This window comes from Penaeus japonicus, unplaced genomic scaffold (assembly GCF_977035675.1).
Source record: "Penaeus japonicus unplaced genomic scaffold, GWHDUDI00000001_assembly GWHDUDI00000020, whole genome shotgun sequence".
Classification (NCBI taxonomy): Eukaryota; Metazoa; Arthropoda; class Malacostraca; order Decapoda; family Penaeidae; genus Penaeus; species Penaeus japonicus.
Genome location: NW_028234422.1, coordinates 11,788,436 through 11,808,899, shown reverse-complemented (window position 1 = coordinate 11,808,899; position 20,464 = coordinate 11,788,436). Strand labels below are relative to the sequence as shown.

General features: G+C 37.1%; 1 protein-coding gene across 4 annotated transcripts in view; it reads left to right on the top strand.

Annotated features, from left to right (window-relative positions):
* Ipo9 (Importin 9) overlaps positions 1-19,371 on the top strand; it is a 20,480-nt gene extending 1,109 nt beyond the window's left edge. Inside the window, exons 2-18 of one of the 4 annotated variants that reach the window (XM_043013658.2) lie at positions 2,939-3,060; positions 4,254-4,342; positions 4,490-4,718; positions 4,939-5,146; positions 6,240-6,398; positions 7,227-7,378; positions 8,523-8,621; positions 11,262-11,508; positions 11,788-11,935; positions 12,640-13,006; positions 13,253-13,450; positions 13,563-13,763; positions 15,036-15,224; positions 15,410-15,499; positions 16,341-16,502; positions 17,177-17,323; positions 17,504-19,371. In XM_043013658.2, coding sequence (XP_042869592.1) covers positions 2,939-3,060; positions 4,254-4,342; positions 4,490-4,718; positions 4,939-5,146; positions 6,240-6,398; positions 7,227-7,378; positions 8,523-8,621; positions 11,262-11,508; positions 11,788-11,935; positions 12,640-13,006; positions 13,253-13,450; positions 13,563-13,763; positions 15,036-15,224; positions 15,410-15,499; positions 16,341-16,502; positions 17,177-17,323; positions 17,504-17,653 — 2,957 coding nt within the window. In that variant the 3' untranslated portion in view covers positions 17,654-19,371. The remainder of the gene's footprint in view (positions 1-2,938; positions 3,061-4,253; positions 4,343-4,489; positions 4,719-4,938; positions 5,147-6,239; positions 6,399-7,226; positions 7,379-8,522; positions 8,622-11,261; positions 11,509-11,787; positions 11,936-12,639; positions 13,007-13,252; positions 13,451-13,562; positions 13,764-15,035; positions 15,225-15,409; positions 15,500-16,340; positions 16,503-17,176; positions 17,324-17,503) is intronic. The other 3 variants (XM_043013659.2, XM_043013661.2, XM_043013660.2) reach the window with 3 other exon arrangements.
* The last annotated feature ends 1,093 nt before the right edge of the window (positions 19,372-20,464 follow it).

The following is a 20,464-nucleotide window of genomic DNA, read 5'->3' as shown; positions in this document are numbered from 1 at the left end:
AGATCAGGGAAATTGTGGGATGATCTGTGAACAGAAATTGATAAATTGGATTGATGTAAGCCACAAATGTACCTTAATTGAATTGTATTTTTTGTCAACTAGAAAATAAGAATGTAAAAGATATGGTTTCTCTACAATTAACTCGCCCACATGGCGCACGGTGTAGACAGTCATCGCGGTTCCCTTCATGCCTAATGGTGCTTTGGCGAAAAGGTCAACAAATATTCTCCTGGCCGATCCGAGCAAGATAGAGCTTGGACGGGTTCCTTATTTGACGATTAAGCTTTTGAGTACATTATGTATACCCTTATTATTGACCCTATGCTTTAAATTGCCATAAATACGTAGAGTGAGTGTTGTCCAAGGGTGTGGGGGGAGGGAGGGGCGGGATCCTTTCCACAGGGTGGTAGCACGTGGACAGTTTCGGGCATTTTGAAAGAGTGACGTACATTTAGTGAGTGGCAAATAGCAGGGCATTTTATGTATTTCCTTTCATATCTTATCCCGCAGTTTCCCTGATCTCCTTCATGCCCCTTCCCTGCTATAGGGGAAATAGAAGTTGAATCACGGGTAATTCCACTGTATATGAGTCATAGAGAGTAAGAGCAGTCTATCTATACCAATATCGTGGTAATTAACAAAGTGGCACCATTTGGGAAATTCACATTGTTCTGATTGCAAAGAACAGAAAACTTGGGTCTTCCTGTTTATATTGGACTGTGGCATTAAATATTTGAAATTCAGATTTTTTGCCGTTTAATGACAGGTTTTCTGAGATTTTGAGTATAAAATGAAAATGTAGTTTAAGACGGTGATGATTGGTCTAATCATTAAACATATTCCCAATTGCATTTTCTGAGATGGTTTTGTCTGTTCAAGTTTTTTTGCAATTTTTCGGAAGTTCACACTGTAATAGCTAAAAAAATATGATTGTTTGCAAATGGATAAAAAGATAAATGTTAACCCATTGGCAGCAGTTGGCATGATTTGCTGCAAAGGCAGAGTTGGTCATAGACGCGGATGGCACCGTGCCAGGCATGTAAACCAGCCATCCTACTGCACAAACATTTTTTTAATACCGCGACCAATGGGTTAAGATTACTCCTGCATTTCTCCTACATGCTTATTGGCATTCTTCCGTGCACGTTGGTGCTTCACAAAAGACCAACAAATCTATTGAATAAGAAGCCATTGGGTTTTTGACCTCTGACAAGGTGGTGCGGAGATCCTACGGCAGTTGCTTTTCAGTATGCAGCTATTGTGCTAGATTTCACTTTATTGAAGCCTGAAGCATTTTTTAATTTATGACACTTGTAAATTGAAAAGCAAAAAAAAGTTATGAAATTAATGAACTTGTTGATGGATGCATTCAAGCAATTTCTGATATGAAATTTTCATAATATTTTTGAAACTGTCACACTCTAGTACAAGAACTGACCCAGAAAATCTAAATTGGTAATTATGTACAATAGTGCTGCATCAAGCAATGCCATGGCCTGTCCACTTCATGATCTGGCAAAGGCCAACAGCCTCTACCACTTACAGAGTATACAGTAATTTAATTAATATACTTTTGAAGGTCGGTAAGCTCTGTTCTGCAAGAATATATGGGTTTGAGGTTTGTTGATACGCACCGGAGTAAGAAGTGAGGCGGCCTTAGCATGGGTAGATCCGTAGTCTCAAATGGTTTTAGTGTTTATTTTGTGTGTTTTGCTTTTGACCATTACATTAGTTTCTATCTCATTGCTGTCCTATTGTAAATAAGGACCTATAATGGCACTGGCTCTGTGTCCAGAAACGTCACCATGTGGCCATTTAAAGTTTTATACTAAAGCCATTTTATACCCTTACCATAAGCTTAATTAGTTAATGTTAAGAAAAAAGAAAAATATGAAATCTGATTGAAGAAGAAAATTTTGAAGTTGGTGGAGAGATTGATTTTCTAATAATATTTTGGTACTAAGGTTACACCTTTTCAAAGGGCATGGCATTATATGATCATATGCTAAGCTATTTTATGATATTTTTTTTAGATATTTTTGTCAAACAAATGGCGAGGTATCTAAAATAACACAACAGTTTATGAAATTATTATTTATGAAGTTGAATATTGTGACTTCTTGAGATGGATGAGGGTTTGAGACATTGGATCTGACTCGGATATGAATAATGACCTCTGACAAGGGCAGTCTGGAAACGGCTTTTTTGTTGAGGCAAATTCACGTCTATTTCTTACAAGCTGTGGTGAAGGATTCTTTGTGCTTATATTAAACTATTGGAAATGATTTTTTAACATACAAATGTTACATGGGTAATAAGTCTTGCTGGTGCAGAGAACATGTATGAATTTATTTAGTGGGCTTATTTGAACATGAAGTGCATAAGAAAAAGCTTTAATTATGTGAAGTGAAGTGATTCATAACAGCAACCAGTTTCTTTGATAAACATGTTTGATCCATGTCCTATAGCCAACAACAGCATGTAGAGAGTGGGGACCATCAAGAAACTTGTTACTCTGACTTAATTAAAAAAGGAGACAGTTTGACATGGATAATGAAGTGAGTTCATTGAAAGATGGTGATAAATATGAACTAACTTAAAAATAAGCATAATTATAGGGAAAGTGATGAAATAAATGACCCCTCATCCCCCCCCTCCAAGATGTGTAATAACTTTCGTCCATTCCCCATACGCTCGTGCAAACTTGAAGTCAAAGAAAGGAATTGGTGTAACCAGTATTGAACTTGACCTGTGTTTTATTATTATATTCTTTGATGCCAAATGTTCATCTAATCCAGCAATCCTTCTAAGAGTTGGGAGCAGGGAATTTTGTATTCAGTGTTTGTGTATGATTTTTCTTTGCATTTTCTACCATTTTACAAGAGATTTTGCTCTCCTACTTGAGTTATTGAAAATAATGCTTCGTCACTTCTTCCAGAATTTGGTGTCCACCTGGTAGAGTTAACTCTAGATCGCAATGGCCCCCTCCCTATCCGGCAGTTGGCCTCTGTGCTGCTTAAACAGTATGTCGAAGCTCACTGGTGTACGGACTCTGAGAAGGTAAGGAGCTTGTGGGTTGTATTCCTTGTTCATCTTTATAAAATGTATGGATGTATGTATGTATGTATGTGTGTCTATGTCTGTATATATGTGTCTATATGTATGTATGTGTCTCTATATGTATGTATATATCTATCTATCTATCTATCTCATGTATATAAGATAGATAGATAGATAGTAGGGGTTTCTCAAGTTGTTCAGGGTATTTTAATCACTTGAATATGAGCACTTTGGTAGTGGATAAGAATAGTAACATAATGCATCTCCTTGATGCTAGGTATCCTTTATACAATCATGGTAATTTCAACATTTCCATCCATTATCAAGAGGATGTCCCCTTGCTTGTTGTCAAGACTGCCACCAACTGTATAACAGTGATTGGCAGGAAGGGTATTTTTCATGGTAGTAAGATGTGTATATTCAAATTATGTAAAATTGTAGACCCTTTTGCCACCAAGCACCCTAGAGTATATGTAATGCATTAATTTCTGTAAAGCTATGGACAGTTTCCAACCTGTATATATGATACATGATGTTATGTTTTGTGGATGGGGAGAGGAAATCAGGAAGGGTAAAATGTGTTATATTTACACACATGCAAAAAGTAACCATGAATCATAGGGAAGGAGAAGAGGGGATACAGAGGAAATGGTATGGTGGATGTGGCCGGAGGAAACTTGCCAGACAGTACCAGATTGAAGTTAAAATTATTTACAACAAAGAAATAGGAGGGAAATCAGTATAATTTTTTTGCTTAACTTGTGTAAGATAATGTCACAATTACAGCAGATCTGTTTATGTTGATGGATTAGATAAAGTAAATTTAAAATTAAATTTACAATTCAGATACAGATCAGTGGTACATCTTTGCTTATGTATAATTTTGGTGTGATGGATTGATGGGTGTATTTGAAATAAGGTTTGAATAAAGGAAAAGCTTTTTTATTCACATGTTTACAGTCGCTAATATGCATGATGAAAAATTGCTTTGAAACCGTATAATGCAAAACTAGTTTGAGGTGGTGTTAGGATAATTTTCATTCTGAAAATAGAGGAGTAATGAAATAGTTTACAAAAAGATGAATGTTTATGATAGAGTGTATGTCTGCATATTTAAAAATGTATATGAGAAATCAGAAAAACACTTTTTACTTCATGTATGTTACTTCACAACTGCTTTTTTCTCTCAACAGTTTAGAGTCCCAGAGTGTCCAGAATATGCAAAAGCCAAAATCAAAGAACTACTACCGCATGGCCTGCATGAACCTATCAGCAAAGTCAGGTATGTGGTATTAAGTATGAGCATGATAGCAAAGCAGGTTATTTTGAAAATATTTTACTCATACTGAAAATGCTTCTGATTATTAAGAATTTAGAGCTTTGAATTGTAAAATAACATTAATAGACACAATATTACCCTCTTCTTCAGATCCTCGGTAGCATATGCAATATCTGCCATTGCCCACTGGGACTGGCCGGAAAATTGGTGTGGTCTGTTTGACCTCTTGATGGCAGCCCTCAAGACAGGCGAGGAGGCACCCGTACACGGTGCAATGAGAGTCTTGACTGAGTTTTCTCGGGATCTCACAGACCAGCACATACCGCAAGTTGCTCCAGTTATCTTGCCTGAAATGTATCGCATTTTCTGTGAAGAGGATGTAAGTTTCTCCAAATTGTTTTTATTTTTTTTTTAAGTGATTTGTTTATGAAGAATGACATCTCTCACTTTAATTGAGGATACCTTTGCATGTTTGTGAATGATAAATATATTTTTTTGTAGTCCACTTTCTTTCATAATACAGGACCATTAGAAATGGTTCTCTGACATGTATGATAAGTTATTTGAATAATTAATTCAATCCTTATGTCATCTTTCAGAAATATGGCATTAGAACGAGGGGTCGAGCGGTAGAGATCTTCAGCACCTTAGCCAACCTAATTTGTATGATGGGCGAGTATAACAGAAGCTTAGCCAAGACCCTTCTTTACCCAACTCTTCCAGCCTTCACTCAGGCTCTTGTCAAAGGGTTGCAGACCATGGATGGTTTCACTTCCGATTCCGGCCTCAAAAAGGAAATTCTTAGTGGTAAGTGTCAGATGAATGATGAGGTAGAAATGTTTGATTGCGTATGACTGCTGTAATAAGAGGTTTATATATTTTTAATGTTTTTTTTTAAATAGAATAGTCTTGCTGTATTTTACTAAATTGTTACAACACATGCAATTTCTAATTTCAGAGACTAACAAAAGCCTATAACTTACCTACCAAGTATACAAAAAATATCTGTATCTGATGTTCTTAGGAAAAGCCTTCTCACTTTTATTTGAAATTTTGATAAAAAAAAGCCTGTACATAGAAATACATTTCAAATTACAAAAATATGGTTGCATTGTATGTAAACTTTTATAAACTCACTATACATGCACAATAATTTACAATATATCAATGGAGCACAGTGTAATAACCATTTCAGGAAAGAAACATTGATATTATTAGTAAAACTCATAACCCATTCGCTCTGGATGACATTATATCTCGTCATGGTAAAATTTCACCCCCTTGGGTGACATTCTTACATGTCATTATCTCTCCCTCAAAATGCATGTTTTACATCGTTATATAGGTACAAAATCATAGCAGGAATTCCATTTGTAAAGACACAGTTTTATTCACTTGTGAAAATAATATAAACAAATACAAAAACATCCAATTATCATCCCGTTAAAGTACTCATAGAGGCACAGCACAGCATCGCACCGGGAGAGATATTGTGCTTAGTCACTATGTGGGCTTGTTACATTTATGGTGGGAGCGGCATTATGCAAATATAAGCCCTGGCGTGAATGGGTTAAAAAACATTAAGGCAGGCTTAGCAAGCTTAGGGGAGATTCTTCAAGGCCAAAAGCTCTAAAAAGATGCTTGTAACTTGCTAATCAAATTTGGCAACTTTAGAATGACCTAAGATGAATATAGTGAGCATGAATATACACCAGCTGGTATCCACTTAGTTATCCACCTAGTTGTTTTATTTTTTATTGTGTTTTTTTTACAGCTTCATCTCCCGAGGATGTTTTATATTAAGAATAGGGGTGAGAACAGAAGCAGATTATTTAAAGGTGACTTCTTAAAAGAAGAAACTAAGGACAGCCATGATTAATGTGTATTCTTGACATTCCAGCTCTTACAGTGTTGATGAAGAATGTACCCAAACAAATGGGCCAGTATCTAGGGGAGGTGCTTGGACCTGTATGGCAAACATTAACTTCTAGCGCTGATACTTATGTCAACACAACTGTTAATGCGCGGGAGGATGCTGACGATCCTGTTGATTCAGATGGTGAGTTTGATTTTTACATTTTTTCAAAATTTTTACATATATATGATTTATGATATATCATATTTGATGTATAGTATATGATGTATAGTATATGATGTATAGTATATGATGTATAGTATATGATGTATAGTATATGATGTATAGTATATGATGTATAGTATATGATGTATAGTATATGATGTATAGTATATGATGTATAGTATGTGATGTATAGTATATGATGTATAGTATATGATGTATATATATGATATATAATATATATATATATATAAATATATATATATATATATATTTATATATATATATATATATAATATATATATATATATATATATATATATATATATATATATATATATATATATATATAATATATATATATATATATATATATATATATATATATATTATATATAATATATATAATATATAATATATATATATATAGAATAATATATATATATATATATAATATATATATATATATATATATAATATATATATAATATATATATATATATATATATATATATATATATATATATATATATATTATATAATATATATATAATTAATATATATATATATATATATAATATATATATAATATATAGTATTTTTTTTCTCATATTTTTCTAGTGATTGCTGCTTGGATGTTTTGTATTCCAAAGCTTCTCTAAATTCATGTTATATCATTAATTGTAAAATTGATGTACTAGGGGCTAATGACACTTTCCTCAATCATAATTCTCTCATATATTTTCTTGATAATATATATCTTTTTTTAAACGGCTCTTTTTAACATAGATTTATTCTCTGAAATTTCAGGTGAAGTTCTGGGTTTTGAAAATTTAGTGTTTACCATATTTGAGTTTGTCCATGCCCTTGTGGAGACGACCAAACACAAACAGATGGTCAAGCAAGGAATAGCAGACTTGATATACTACATCCTTTTATATATGCAAATAACTGAAGATCAGGTATGTGGAAGAAGCAAATTTCTTTGTGGTATTTGTGAATCTTATGGTGAAGGGGAAAATAAAAAAAAAGGAAAGTAATCTTCACTGCTATGCTAACAATTTAACCCTTTATAACCTAGAAAACTACATGACTGATGTTCCCATACGGTTATTGGTGCCTTGAATATAAAGGTTAATCTTATTTAACCCACACAGGACGGGTGGTATCATGTTGTGTAACGCATTACAAAAGCCAGTTGCTGGCGGGCGTGGTAGTGCAGTATTCAATTATTTTGGCTAATAAATAATTAATAATTCGAATTGCCCCGGATTTGTACAGATTAGAACCGTCCAATGGGAATGGGTTAAGGGTATCAGAAGCAAAGCAGTTCAATCTTATTCGGGTAGCAGGACAGTTGCATGCTTACTGTGGGCGTTTGAATGATTCAGATTGCGCTTTGATCTTTGTGTTATACAGACACTAGTTATCAATGTACAGCTTTCAAAAGAGGACAAGTCCCTTGTTTTTTTGTTTTTTTTGAAAGACAATTGGCTTGTCCTGAAACAAAAACAAAGGGGGGGGGGGAATTTCTTCACAATCCAAATTTTTTACTCTTGTGACCAACCATGAAATTAACTACCAATGCAATGGGCAGTATGCTCCAGTTATTTTCTAGCATGTAAATCTTCCCAAATGAGTGAATGTTGTTATGAAGTGCAAAATATTAGAAAATATTGTTCAAGATCATTTTTTTTCATATGATAAATCTCGGATGCACACAGGAAGTGGCTGTCTCGTTGGAGTACAGGGTGCACTATGTTAATGCATGATTCTTACAATGGATACAACTAAACCTGTTCAATAACACTTGGTTTTAGATTTGTTAATTTGTACGTCCTTTACAGGCAATTTGATATCATTGGAAAGTGTTTTGCTTAATCTTTGCTGCTTTATGGCCTGTCACTCAGAATTGAACAATATATATTTTTTCAAATCTGACAGACCTCAGTAACAGGGATTTAGAACCAATAAAGTTGTTTTACATTAAAGTTGATAATGCATCTGATACTTTAATGGTTACAAATACTACAGTAATGGAAATTGTATATTATTTTTGATAATAGTTTCTCCTAACACTAATTTTTGATATTATGTTGTTCACAGATTGAAAATTGGAGCAATAATCCAGATGCCTTTGTTGAGGATGAAGATGAAGACAGTTTTGCCTATTCTGTCAGAATATCAGCTCAAGATCTCCTTCTGGTAAGCATATGTCTTGCCACTTGTTTTGGTTTGAAAAAAAAGAAAAAAAGAAAAAAGTCTGTTTAAAGTATGAGAAAATAAAGTATGGTATTAACCCAATGCCTATGGGCCCGGCAAGAGCTGACTACCGCCTACTCTAGGACTGTTATATCACCTGGTGTGTAATGCCAGGTACTGTGACGTGACCATGCAGGCTACTTGATGGAATATGAGCCTGATTTGCTGCATTTTTGATTGTGTGATTTTTTTTTGTATTTTCTGTAATGCCTGATTTGACTGAAGGATGACATTGAGTTGACTTTGAGTTTTATCAATGTTATAATGCTTCTTACTCTAGAGTCCAAAGTTCATACTATTTACTTAACTCATTGGAGCCGGTTGACGTGATGACACGTTTTGTGGTTTTTGCGTCAGACGCCCGAGATGAAATATGAGGGCAAACCCGGCGCTCGGGTTGAGCGAGCGGGCAGCTCAGGCTTGCGGCTTGTGTGTTTGAGAATCTCGAGGCATTAGGCTTATGCGTTCGAAAACCCCGGTATTGCGACCGTGCAAAGCCGGAACGGCCCAGGCGTGAATGGGTTAAGTATAATTTTGTACTATGTGGAATATCATTACCATACTTTCATGAGCCAAAGCAGACATATGTAAAATATGTGAAAGCTTTTTCTTTGACAAGTACAACTTCTAACCAAGTTGTAAGTTCATAATCTTTCTGTAGCATACTCTTTTGCTCAAAAACATTGTTGGCAAGGTATCATTAGGGGAAAATATATAAATGTATATACAAGAACAATATTTATTTATAAAGAATGAATACAAAACACAAACATGATAAAAATAAAACATATGTACATATTTATATATATAAAAAGATGAACATCATAAAAAAAAGACATATAAAGGAAAAGAAGGGGCGAGGGTCAGTAAGAGAGAAAGTCACGCTCAGAGTAACCATAGGTGCACAGACCGACATGGCAGTCTGAACATCTGCTGCAGGTAGCCTTGCGAAAAACCCTGGCAGAGCACCAGTGATAGCGAAGATGCTTGCCATCTGGAATGGACTTGATAGAATGCCCTTGTTACTGAAGTGGAGGACGTGTGGCCACTCTGTTTCTTGAGTGATTATTGTACCATGTGTCAACAATCATTAGCATCGCCAACTCCATGTGGAACTCCATATGGGGCATCTTATCCCCATGTGGCATCTTATCCCCATGGTCAGATACATGGTGAAGGAATTTACTAGGGAAAAGTCAAAGAGGAAGATGATCATCTGATACCACACCCTCAACTTCTGAGGGGGGGAATGTGAGGCGGAGAATTGGTCCCCGATGTTGACACCCTTCATGCCGACATTGTTGTTAGCAACGACGTGAGGCTCCCCTTCCTCATCGACCTGAGCAGTGTGGACAGTAGAGAGCATTGTAACAACGTTACAGTCACTACTATAGAGCTAACAATCCTGTGTTGCTCCTTTAGTCCACATCGCCCCTCTTTTTCACTGTGAAGTCAAAGAGCGTCCACTAACGAATTACCCTTACTGTCTCCACTGCATTTGTCTGTTGGGACTGGAGTATGTGGAAAAGAGATGGGGAAGTGTACTAATTGTTTACAAAGACAGTGTACCCTTTCCTCATACTACTACTTGATTCCAGTAAATCTTTCTTGGGGACCAAGGTTTCAACAAAGGCAGTGTTGAGGGTGTCTATAACTGTTGGGAGTCTCCACAGACGGTCCTTGGGAACCTCTTCCCCATCCTCCAGATGCGTGAAATAGAGGTGGGTCATAGGGTGGTCAAACCGATCCTGAGATATTGTCTGGAAATTGCTCAACATGAATGGTTGGGTGATGGGACAAAAAATCCTGGTAGCAGGGAAGTTTGTGGAACCCCATCGTCACCCACAGACCAAAGTGTGCCATCAGCTCCTCTTTGGACATGGGAGTCCACTTCTTCATGTGAGGAAAGACAGGAGAAGAGATACCTGCATACCTAGAAGACTGGAAGATCTTAAGGGGGATTCATTCAGGTTTACCGTAACCCCAGGAGAACCAGCAAACCCGAACCTTTTTGGGACATTATCCCTTTTTTGCCAAACGAAATTTAGGGTCCCGGGTTCATTCCTCCGTCACACTCTGGTGGTGAAGGTAGACAATGGCTTGTCACTGTCAAGGGTTATGTCCACCTGTCCTCCAAGCTTGGACCATTATTACTGTCCTCCTCTGCCTTGCAAGGAACATATTTGTCCCTGCTACTCTCCCCATCAGAGGAGGAGTCAGGGAAGTTGGTCTTCGCGAGGCAGAGGAGGCAACTCTGCATTGTTGGTGGCTGGGGCTGCTCAACATCTGAACAGGAGGGAAGGAGGAGCGTTTGGCACTGTCTCTTTGGAGCCATGTTGAATGATGTATGGGGGTCAACAACCTCTTTATATACCCAAGGTTTTCCCCAATTTCCTGCCAGGTGACCAATAGCAAAGATTTTCAGGGATATCACACTGGTGCGACGCCCGGCACTACGCACTTTTTGCCATGTCACATATACGAGACACCTGTTGTCATTGGATTAACTACTGCTTGCTTATTCAGTTGATGTTAATGTGAGATTGCTAATATATTCACTAATGAAAAATTCTCTCTTCAAAGGCCTTGTGTCAGGAGTTAGCCGAAGACTGTGGTCAGGGCCTGGTGGTGGCTGTGGGTAGGCACCTTGAGCGCGCGACTACCCAAAGATCAGCTGGGGATCCTGCATGGTGGAAAACTCATGAAGCAGTCATGTTAGCACTTGGCTCTGTGCGTGACCTCATCTTGGATCAAGTGGCAAAGGGACAGCTGCAGTTTGACCTAACAAACTTTATCCAGTCTGTAGTTTTGGCAGATTTGGACCCTAATTGTAAGTTTTTTTTTTTTTTTTTTCATTTAAATCCTGCCTTATTTTAATGAAATAACTTTGCAGTCGGCATACAGTAAGATTGATGTGACTGGGTAAATCTTTTGTAAGAGTGACAGTTGTTGAAGAAGTTTGCTTTTTTGAGATATGCATGTCTAGTTTTTATTTATTTTTTTGTTTACTCTCAAGACAAGATAGTTGTACTAGTTTTTGGTATTTAAATAAATGAATTAGTTGCTGAAAAAACATTGGAAACCTTTGCTGATGTTCTTCTTCCTCCAGCATCTCCTTTCCTGGCTGGCCGTGCCCTGTGGTGTGGAAGTAGGTTCGGCCAAGCCATAACGCCAGAGATGTTGGAACAGTTCCTTCAGGCAACAGTGTCTGCTCTTAAAGATAGTCCTAACCCCATCATTAAGGTTTCTGGTGTCAGGTTAGTCTTCACTTGAAAAAAAATGTATTTTTGCAGGAGTGGAAGTGATATACTAATTTTTGTGATAATGCAAGTTATTATTATCATTTTTTATTCATTTGAAATTCATTTTTAAAAGAAAAATTTACATGTAATGTCTGGCTGAATGAATGTGTATTTCGAAATCTAGGTATGTTAAGCCTTTTATTTGACCAATAGATTGCCAGTGGTGTATGTGTACATGCCAGAGGCATAGCTGATATACTGATTGCTAATATTTTGAATACAGTACAAGGACTTTCTGTTGTTCACAAATTAGTTGCTATCTACAGTGTGTTTAGATCATTTTAAGAAGTTGAAACAGAGAAAACCTTGATAATTATCTGGCAACAGCAGCTGTTCAGGTGATAATTTTTGGTGGCAGCTAATTGGTAGATTGTTTTTCTTTTAAGCCAATGGCACAGTGAAATAATTATTATTCAATGAGAATATAGAAAAATAAGGGATTGCTGTAGTTTGAAAACTATCCCATCTGAAACCATACCTAGATTGTAGAACAACCTCCATTGCCATGGCATGTGTAGGTGCCACCTTGCAATTTAGCCCACCCTTGCCATGGCACATGTACAACCCGTCTCACATTTGGTTAAATGTACCTTCGTGATTTTATTTGTTTTACTTAGTTTTATTTACTTATAGTACTTCTTTTTCTTTGAATGTGACAGAGCTGTGTGGGGATTCTGTGAATTTCTAAAAGGCAGTGGCAACCCAGGTGCCCTCCAGCCATACTTGCCGTCCATCTTGGATGGCCTTGTCACTCTTGCCACCCAGGCATCCTCAGAAGTCTTGTCGCTCATCCTGGAGACTTGCTGCATCGTTGTGTCTGTTGACTCCAACTTCACAGCAGCCAACGTGGGCCGGATTTCCACGCTTTGCCTCGCTGTATTTATTAAAGCCAATAATGACCCTGTCTTGGTGGCCCTCGTCCAAGATGTGGTCCGGGAGCTCTGTCAGAACCCCGGCTGCACCACCACACTCCAGACGAAGTTCATCCCTACTCTAGCTTCCATTCTTAATGCATCGACAGATAAAGTAGGTGTATTATTTTTTCATTATGTTTCATGGGAGATTTACTTAGATTATGAAATCATGGCATACATAAACAATATTTATTCTTGTTTGTTCAGTTTGTTTATTTATTAGGCTTTCACTGAATTTAGAATGGTTGGTTTGGTGCAGTATTATTACATGTATTCCCTTTTCAAGGTTGTTATGTAAATGGAGAAGTTGATAAGCTGATAAACATGAATATGTATACAAACCATGCACTCTCCACAGGTTCCCCCAGGTATGCAGGCTGTGGCTTTAGACATGTTGGAAGTCATGGTCCGCTCCTCATCTCCTCCTCTTGGTGAACCCCTCGTTAATGTAGCCTTTCCTGCTGTCGTCCAGAGAACTCTAAACACTGATGATAATTCAACTCTGCAGAATGGAGGAGAATGTTTACGAGCTTATATTTCTGTGGCTCCAGATCAGGTAGTGTTATTAGTTCTTCAGTTAGAAATTTTGAAGGTAATTTTTTATTGATTTTTAAATTCAAATTAAAGGCCTGGAACAGAATGTGATTATGATCTCTTTGCTATTTCAGGTGTTAGCCTATCATGATGCTGAGGGCAGATCAGGGTTGCAATATATAGTACAAGTAGCCTCCCAGCTCTTATCACCAGCCACTAGTGAACACACGGCCACCTTTGTGGGCCGCCTCATTACCGTCCTTATCCGAAGAGCAGGTGACCACTTAGGGGATAACCTGGACCTTCTTCTCAGAGCTGTCCTTAGTAAACTTCAGGTAAGGAGGTGTCATTGTGCACTTTAAAGGATTTTAGTAATTTTAAGAAATATTAATATGCAGTAAACATTTTGTATTTGAATGGCGAATCTGCATCCAGAAATAGCATTATAAGTCACATGCAGGGTTTGTGAATCTTCACATTGAATATACATGAAATACTTTTATTATGTTTCTTACATCCTCTTTAATACTGTCCATCATTTACAAAGCAGTAAGTAACCTTGTGGTTTTTGTAGGTAATATTTTACAATAATATGTCTCTTTGCAAATACTGTAATAAGAATATGATGGTTCTTGTTAAAGTCAAATAACACTTAGAGTTTCATTATTTGCTGATTTTAGCCTCTTATTTGAAGAGATTAAAGGAAATACAATGTTCCTTGTTCCTTCCTTCCAATTTGTCTTACTGTTTTAGTTTTATACCCCTACTGCAGCTGGGTTTTGCAAGCACATTCTCATACAAAGTAAATAATAGGTGTGTAAAAATATATAAAAAGTAAATAAACTAGATAGGACCTTGGTGTTGTACTTAGCCTGTTAACGACGGGGCGGTTTTAGCTTGCCTGGATGTAGCGCCAGGGTATTTTGAAATGTGCAGGCTATTTGTCTGCTGAGGCTGTGGCCAGCTGCTATGTGCCACCCGGTGTGCCGGCCATACAATCAGTTCAGTTCAGACAGATATGCGAAGACGTCGCTTCGCCTGGGCTATATGCTCAAGGCGGCCCGGCCTCTGCCAGCTATGAGTGCTGACTCATCCATGATGTGATATTGTGTATCTGGTGGGAAGGCTAGCTGGACCATGAAATGTTATCACGTCATCTGTTGTTAAAAGGTTAATGCAGTTACACATTAGTGAGGATGTATGACAAACCTGAAAAGGAATACAGTATAAAGCTTAAAATATGCTTCATGTGCATTCTCTTTCCTCATGTTTTCTCCGGATCACCCCAGAAATAAATTTAATTTTCAAAGATAAATGTGTGCTTTTATAACAGTTGAGAAAGTTGTAAATGTATCATTGGGGCACGATTATGTGGAATCTAAAAACTAATTTCTAAAATGTATTTGGAAATAGTGTGAATAGCAGCAAAGGAAGCCCATAATAGGTGGATAGAGATATTAGGAAGTTCTCCCAGAGTGAAGTACAGTTTGGCTGAAGTTTGGTCAACTAATGGTTGAATAGACTTGAGACTGGTTTAATCCTTGTAAAGTTTTAGGAAAGATACATAATTTTAGTTCATTAATTACAAATCTGTTCATTCTACACAGGGTGCAGAGAGTTTAACAGTTGTGCAAAACCTGGTGCTGGTATATGCTCAGCTAGTCCACTCGCAGTTGGATGGGGTGTTGAACTTCCTGGCTGGAGTTCCTGGCCCCTCGGGACAGTCAGCACTTCATTTCGTTCTCACTCAGTGGTGCTCCAAACAGCATCTTTTCTTTGGTGCATATGAAGGAAAGGTATGTCTCAGTCTGCCCCCTCCCCCTTTTTTTTTTTTTACTGATGTATTGTTTAGGTTATAGAATATATGAATGAATGTGCACTAGTTTTGCACTTCATTTATTTGTTAATTTTTTGTTTGAATTATTCATCGCCATCCCTTGAAAATGCAAATCATCAATATCTTTAAATTGCATTCAAACAGGTTAGTGCAGTTGCCCTGGCCAAACTACTGGAACATGGTGTGACATCGAATGATACCAGATTGCAAGACATCATTGTTCAAGGAGATCAGGTGTGTTCATTAACTAATATTACCTTTGCAATCAGTTTGATTGTGCTTTAATATCTGTTGACCATTTAAAGACACTGCATTAAGCCATATACAACAGGAATGGGACTGCCCACTGTTTTATAATTTGTTTTAAATGTATAGGTGATTCCACAAGTACATAGTCACCAAGGAGTCAATTAGTAAGGCAACATGACCTTAGCTGTATACCCCTTTCCTTAATTTTTTATGAAAAAAGTTTTAATTTTTATTACTATCTTTATCAATACTAATGTTATCATTACTATCACTGATTATTATATGGTAATAGAAATGAAAATAATTTTTTGCAAAAATTCAGGTATGACATAAAGGTGAGGTTAGGCCTACTAAATTAACTCCTTGGTGACTAACCACTTGCAGATATGTTTGTGTAAAAAATGTTTAGAAATTATAACCACACTGGATAGTGCATTTCCTATCATCAGTGGGTTAGAAAACTGCTTTGAAAATCCTTTCTCTGTTAGTAAAAAGCATAGAGGACTATTGTGCGTAGATTATTGCCACTAGTAATTAAGTTTTAGATCAATTACAGGAAATATATTGTGGATTTGCTGAAAATACTACAGAATTTTGAGAATATTTTGTGATTAATTGGTTTCGGTTTACAGTTTGCGATAAGAATTCACACTAGTTAAGAATTTTTATTAGTTAATTTTTTCATTGATGGGAATGCAAATAATAAAGATTTCATGTTCTTCAACATCAGTTTGGTAGAGGCTATTAGTCAGTGCATGAAGATGACGGAAAAGGATGACAAGGATAACAAGTTTTTCGTTACTTAATTTTTGTTTTTTCCTTGTAGGTCTTCTCTCCAGAAGGCCGAGTGCGCACGCGATCACAGCGCATTGCGCGGCCTGAACAGTGGACTCAAGTGCCTGTGTTAATCAAGATTTTCAAGCTTTTAATTAATGAACTTGCCAATGCTATAGATTCCAATCTGACGAAGGACGATGATGAAGTAAGTGTATGTAATCAAACCGTTTGTAGTTAAAGATTAGCTCTTGCTCCTCTCCCTGCTCTTCCTGCCTCCCTCCCTCCTTCCCTCCCTCCTTCCCTCCCTCCCTCCCTCCCTCCTTCCCTCCCTCCTTCCCTCCCTCCTTCCCTCCCTCCTTCTCTCCCTCCTTCTCTCCCTCCTTCCCTCCCTCCTTCCCTCCCTCCTTCCCTCCCTCCCTCCTCTTCCTCCCTCCCCCCTCCTCCTCCTCCTCCCACCTCCTCCCTCCCTCCCTCCCTCCCTCCCTCCCTCCCTCCCTCCCTCCCCCTCCCTCCCTCCCTCCCTCCTCCCTCCCTCCCTCCTCCCTCCCTCCCCTCCCTCCCTCCCTCCCTCCCTCCCTCCCTCCCTCCCTCCCTCCCTCCCTCCCTCCCTCCCCCCCCCTCCCTCCCTCCCCTCCTGCATCCTTACCTTCCCTCCCTCCATCAGCCTCCTCTTCCTGCATCATCTCTTCCCTCCCTCCATCAGCCTCCTCTTCCTCTTTTCCTTCCTCCTTTTGCCTTCCCTTTCTCTCTTTTTTTGGTTCATTTAGTATTCTTTGGTTTTATAATTTTCTGTAGCAAGCATGATTCTTTCCTGTATTTGTAGCCTAGCCCATCTTCAGAGCTGATGGAAGAGGACAACATATTAAGTATTACATTTCAATACAGCAGGAATCGGAAGATGAGTGCTGGGAGGATGATGAGGAGGACGGCCAGACCAACGGAGACTCTGCGCTCGCCACAATGTTTCCGCCAGCCAGTGGTTATCCCAGCTACGATGCAGACACGGTGGATGATGAAGATGACCCTGATGCTGTGAGTGAGATTGATTATTGTGTCTCATTTAGAAGGCTGGTTTTACTTTACTAAAAGTTAGGGATGGATATTTTCTCATAAATTTTGGATGTTTTAAATTGTTTGCTGGATATGTTTGTGATAGATCTTGGTATCTAACAAGTTTGTTTTTTTAATTCATTTTTTTTGCCTACCTTTCAGGTGAGTGATCCAATGTACAGCTTGGACTTGCAGCAATATCTCACAACCTTCATCAGCACTTTTGCACAACACCCAGCCTTTCCTGTCTTCATCCCACATCTTAACCCACATGAGAGAGAGGTGTTGCAGGGCATTGGTGTTGTGTGCTGAGCAGAATCTGCTTAGCACCTGTAGTGCTCAAGTTTGCAGTTTGACTTATTTTTTTCTGCTTGCCTTGCAAATAATAATAATGAAAAAAATGAATGAATGCAAGGACTCCAAACTATAAAACATTGGATAATAGTGGAAACTTGGATGATTCAGAAGACACAAGACACAAGACAGAAAGATCTCTTTTAGTCAGTTGAAGGCTTTGATAAGGTTTTGGGATGAGAAAGATTGAAACCAGTTATTCTTGATATGGTATACATTTGATGTTGAATAATAAAGATTATTAGGTGAACTGTGTTTCCCCAAATTAAATGCATTATCTAGGAAATTATTTGTATTTGTGTGTGATGGATACATTGTTTTGGTAAAACGAATCTCATTCATGCAATGGATAGATTTCAGGATAGCACTTTCTGCATGCCTGAATTGAAAGAGATGAATTATTTTGTACATCCTAAATGTGTTTATATCAATCATTACACATGGTCCAAGTTACATTATTTATAGACTTGCTGTTATTGCTCATGTCAAGGCATTTGGATACTAATGATTTAAAAGTATGAAATACAAAGTGTTTATAAGTTCAAGATATAACGATTGAAAACTAAACTGTGATCGTAGTTATGATAATGTTGAAGATGGCAACCTAGATGTCAAGGAGTTCGGGCCTTGTTCCAAAGGGATGGGACCCGAAGTACAATACTGGTATAGGACGTGTATAGAATAATTAGATTATTCCATTTTTCCATTTTGCATGAATTATTCATACTTCACCATGCCCTATTCTAAATATGCATGCAAGATGAATTTAGGCCTCTGATATAATAGTCTTTGTCATCCAGACTCCCACCTTGTCATGGCTTTGATGATGGGTTTAGTGAATTAGGATATTGGTGTTGCCTGATTAATAAAACTTGAATTGCTTGCAATATTTGAGAATAATGGCTGTTACACTTTTTTAAAGTATGTTGAAGTGCCTGCTAGCCATGTTACCCAGTGTCAAACTTTTGCTTTAGTAGAAGTTGCTTGAGTTTCTTTAATACAAAAGACATTTTGTTTACCTTATTTTCTATGCAGCTTTTAACTCCAGATTGAGAGATGCATTATATACTGTGTTCACTATTTCCACATGTTAACAGAGGATAGTCAAAGGGAACTTTGTCAAGGGTAAGTTATGTTAAGTTAGGTCTGAAGGGACACACTTGTAATCTACAAGAAAGTGACTTGGGACTTGTAACCAGTGGACCAGATACATCTTAAGAGCAGAGACTTGTGAAAACTGTTTCCTGTTGTAACCATGACACTTACTGTAATATGTCTGTAACCTTCCCAACCCTTTTATATTTTGATAGTGTTGAAATTATCGAGGTGCGACTTCCATTGATACAATGCTTTAAGTATTTTCTATTGAATGTGACTGACTTTTAATGTTTTTTTTTCCCTTTATTATTTTTTGAAAGACTATATTTATAGGGGAAATGGTTGAACATCTGTAATTATGTGCATGCCTAAACCTTTTTTTTTTTTTACTGTTGATTAGAAGTTTGAAATTGATTATCAACTCTACAGATATTATAGGACATGTATTTTTATATTGCTTGTTAACTTCTAAAAAAAAAAGAAGAATCTTTTTGTGGTTAAAAAATAAATGTCAGTAACATGGGACAGAGGGTGTCTTTCTTGTATGGCAACTGTTTAAAATATAAATTGAAATATATTGTCTGAATTTTATATCAAACATATCTGAGTGTCTTGCTCGAAGATGACAAGTGGACCTGATTCTAATTAGTTAGAGGAGGAGAGTACTATCCGAAATGTGATTCAAATATAAGGAAGTTAAGAGAAATTATAGTTCTATGTGTATTATATTATGTATACGTGTGTCGAAGCTTCCAGTCTTGTTTTTATAATATTGTAGACATTGCATTGAGTGCATTTTATAATCAAGTTAAAGCTCGAGAGGGGGGGGGGGGGGGTGTCACATTAATATCCTTAGAACGAATGTTAGCATTTTGAAACATGATATGGATGTAATTATAAACACATGAATGAATGTTTTTTTTTCAAGTTGGGTTCCTTTATCATAGTTTAATATTACTTATGATGCATCTTGAAGCATATAAATACATTAGATTATGGTGGTTACATTAGATAGTCTAGGCTATGATTTGTATGATTTCTCTTGTATGAAAGAATTTTTTGAAAATGTAATCCACGTTTTGCATATCTAATTTTCTTCTCCTGTCGCTGTTTCTAAAAATAGTAGCACCAGATGAAGCATGCTACACAGGAATTATAGCTTTAAGTAACATAATATCTTGTAAAGAAAGCGCGTAAAAGCCAGACTAGAAAAATAAGAAAGCTATCAAGCAAAGTCACGTATTTATACAAGAATGAACATGTCAATTTCAGTGAAAGAAATACCTATAAGTCAGTCAAGAAGTTTGAGCGAATTATTGTGAAAAGTATTACGGCACAGCAGATGCTAGAAAAAAGATTTAATCAAAATGAGAACAGACTGACCATTAGGGGATTTATAAACAAAACAAAGTAGCGCAAGGTAGCAAAAAAACAGCGATATTTTACCCTAATGCCATAAAAGTACATCGTAATTAGAAGGAAAGGCATCACACTAGTAAAAGTTAGTTCATGAACCTTGATTTCCTGTTCTACTATAAAACAATTTTGTGTACTATATTTTGTATTAAAAGATTATGATCGAGAAAACGAAGGCTAACAACGGGCTCCTTAAAAAAAAAAAAAAAAAAAAAAATGTGCCGAATGACCCAGTTCCGTCGCCTGGCTTCTGTC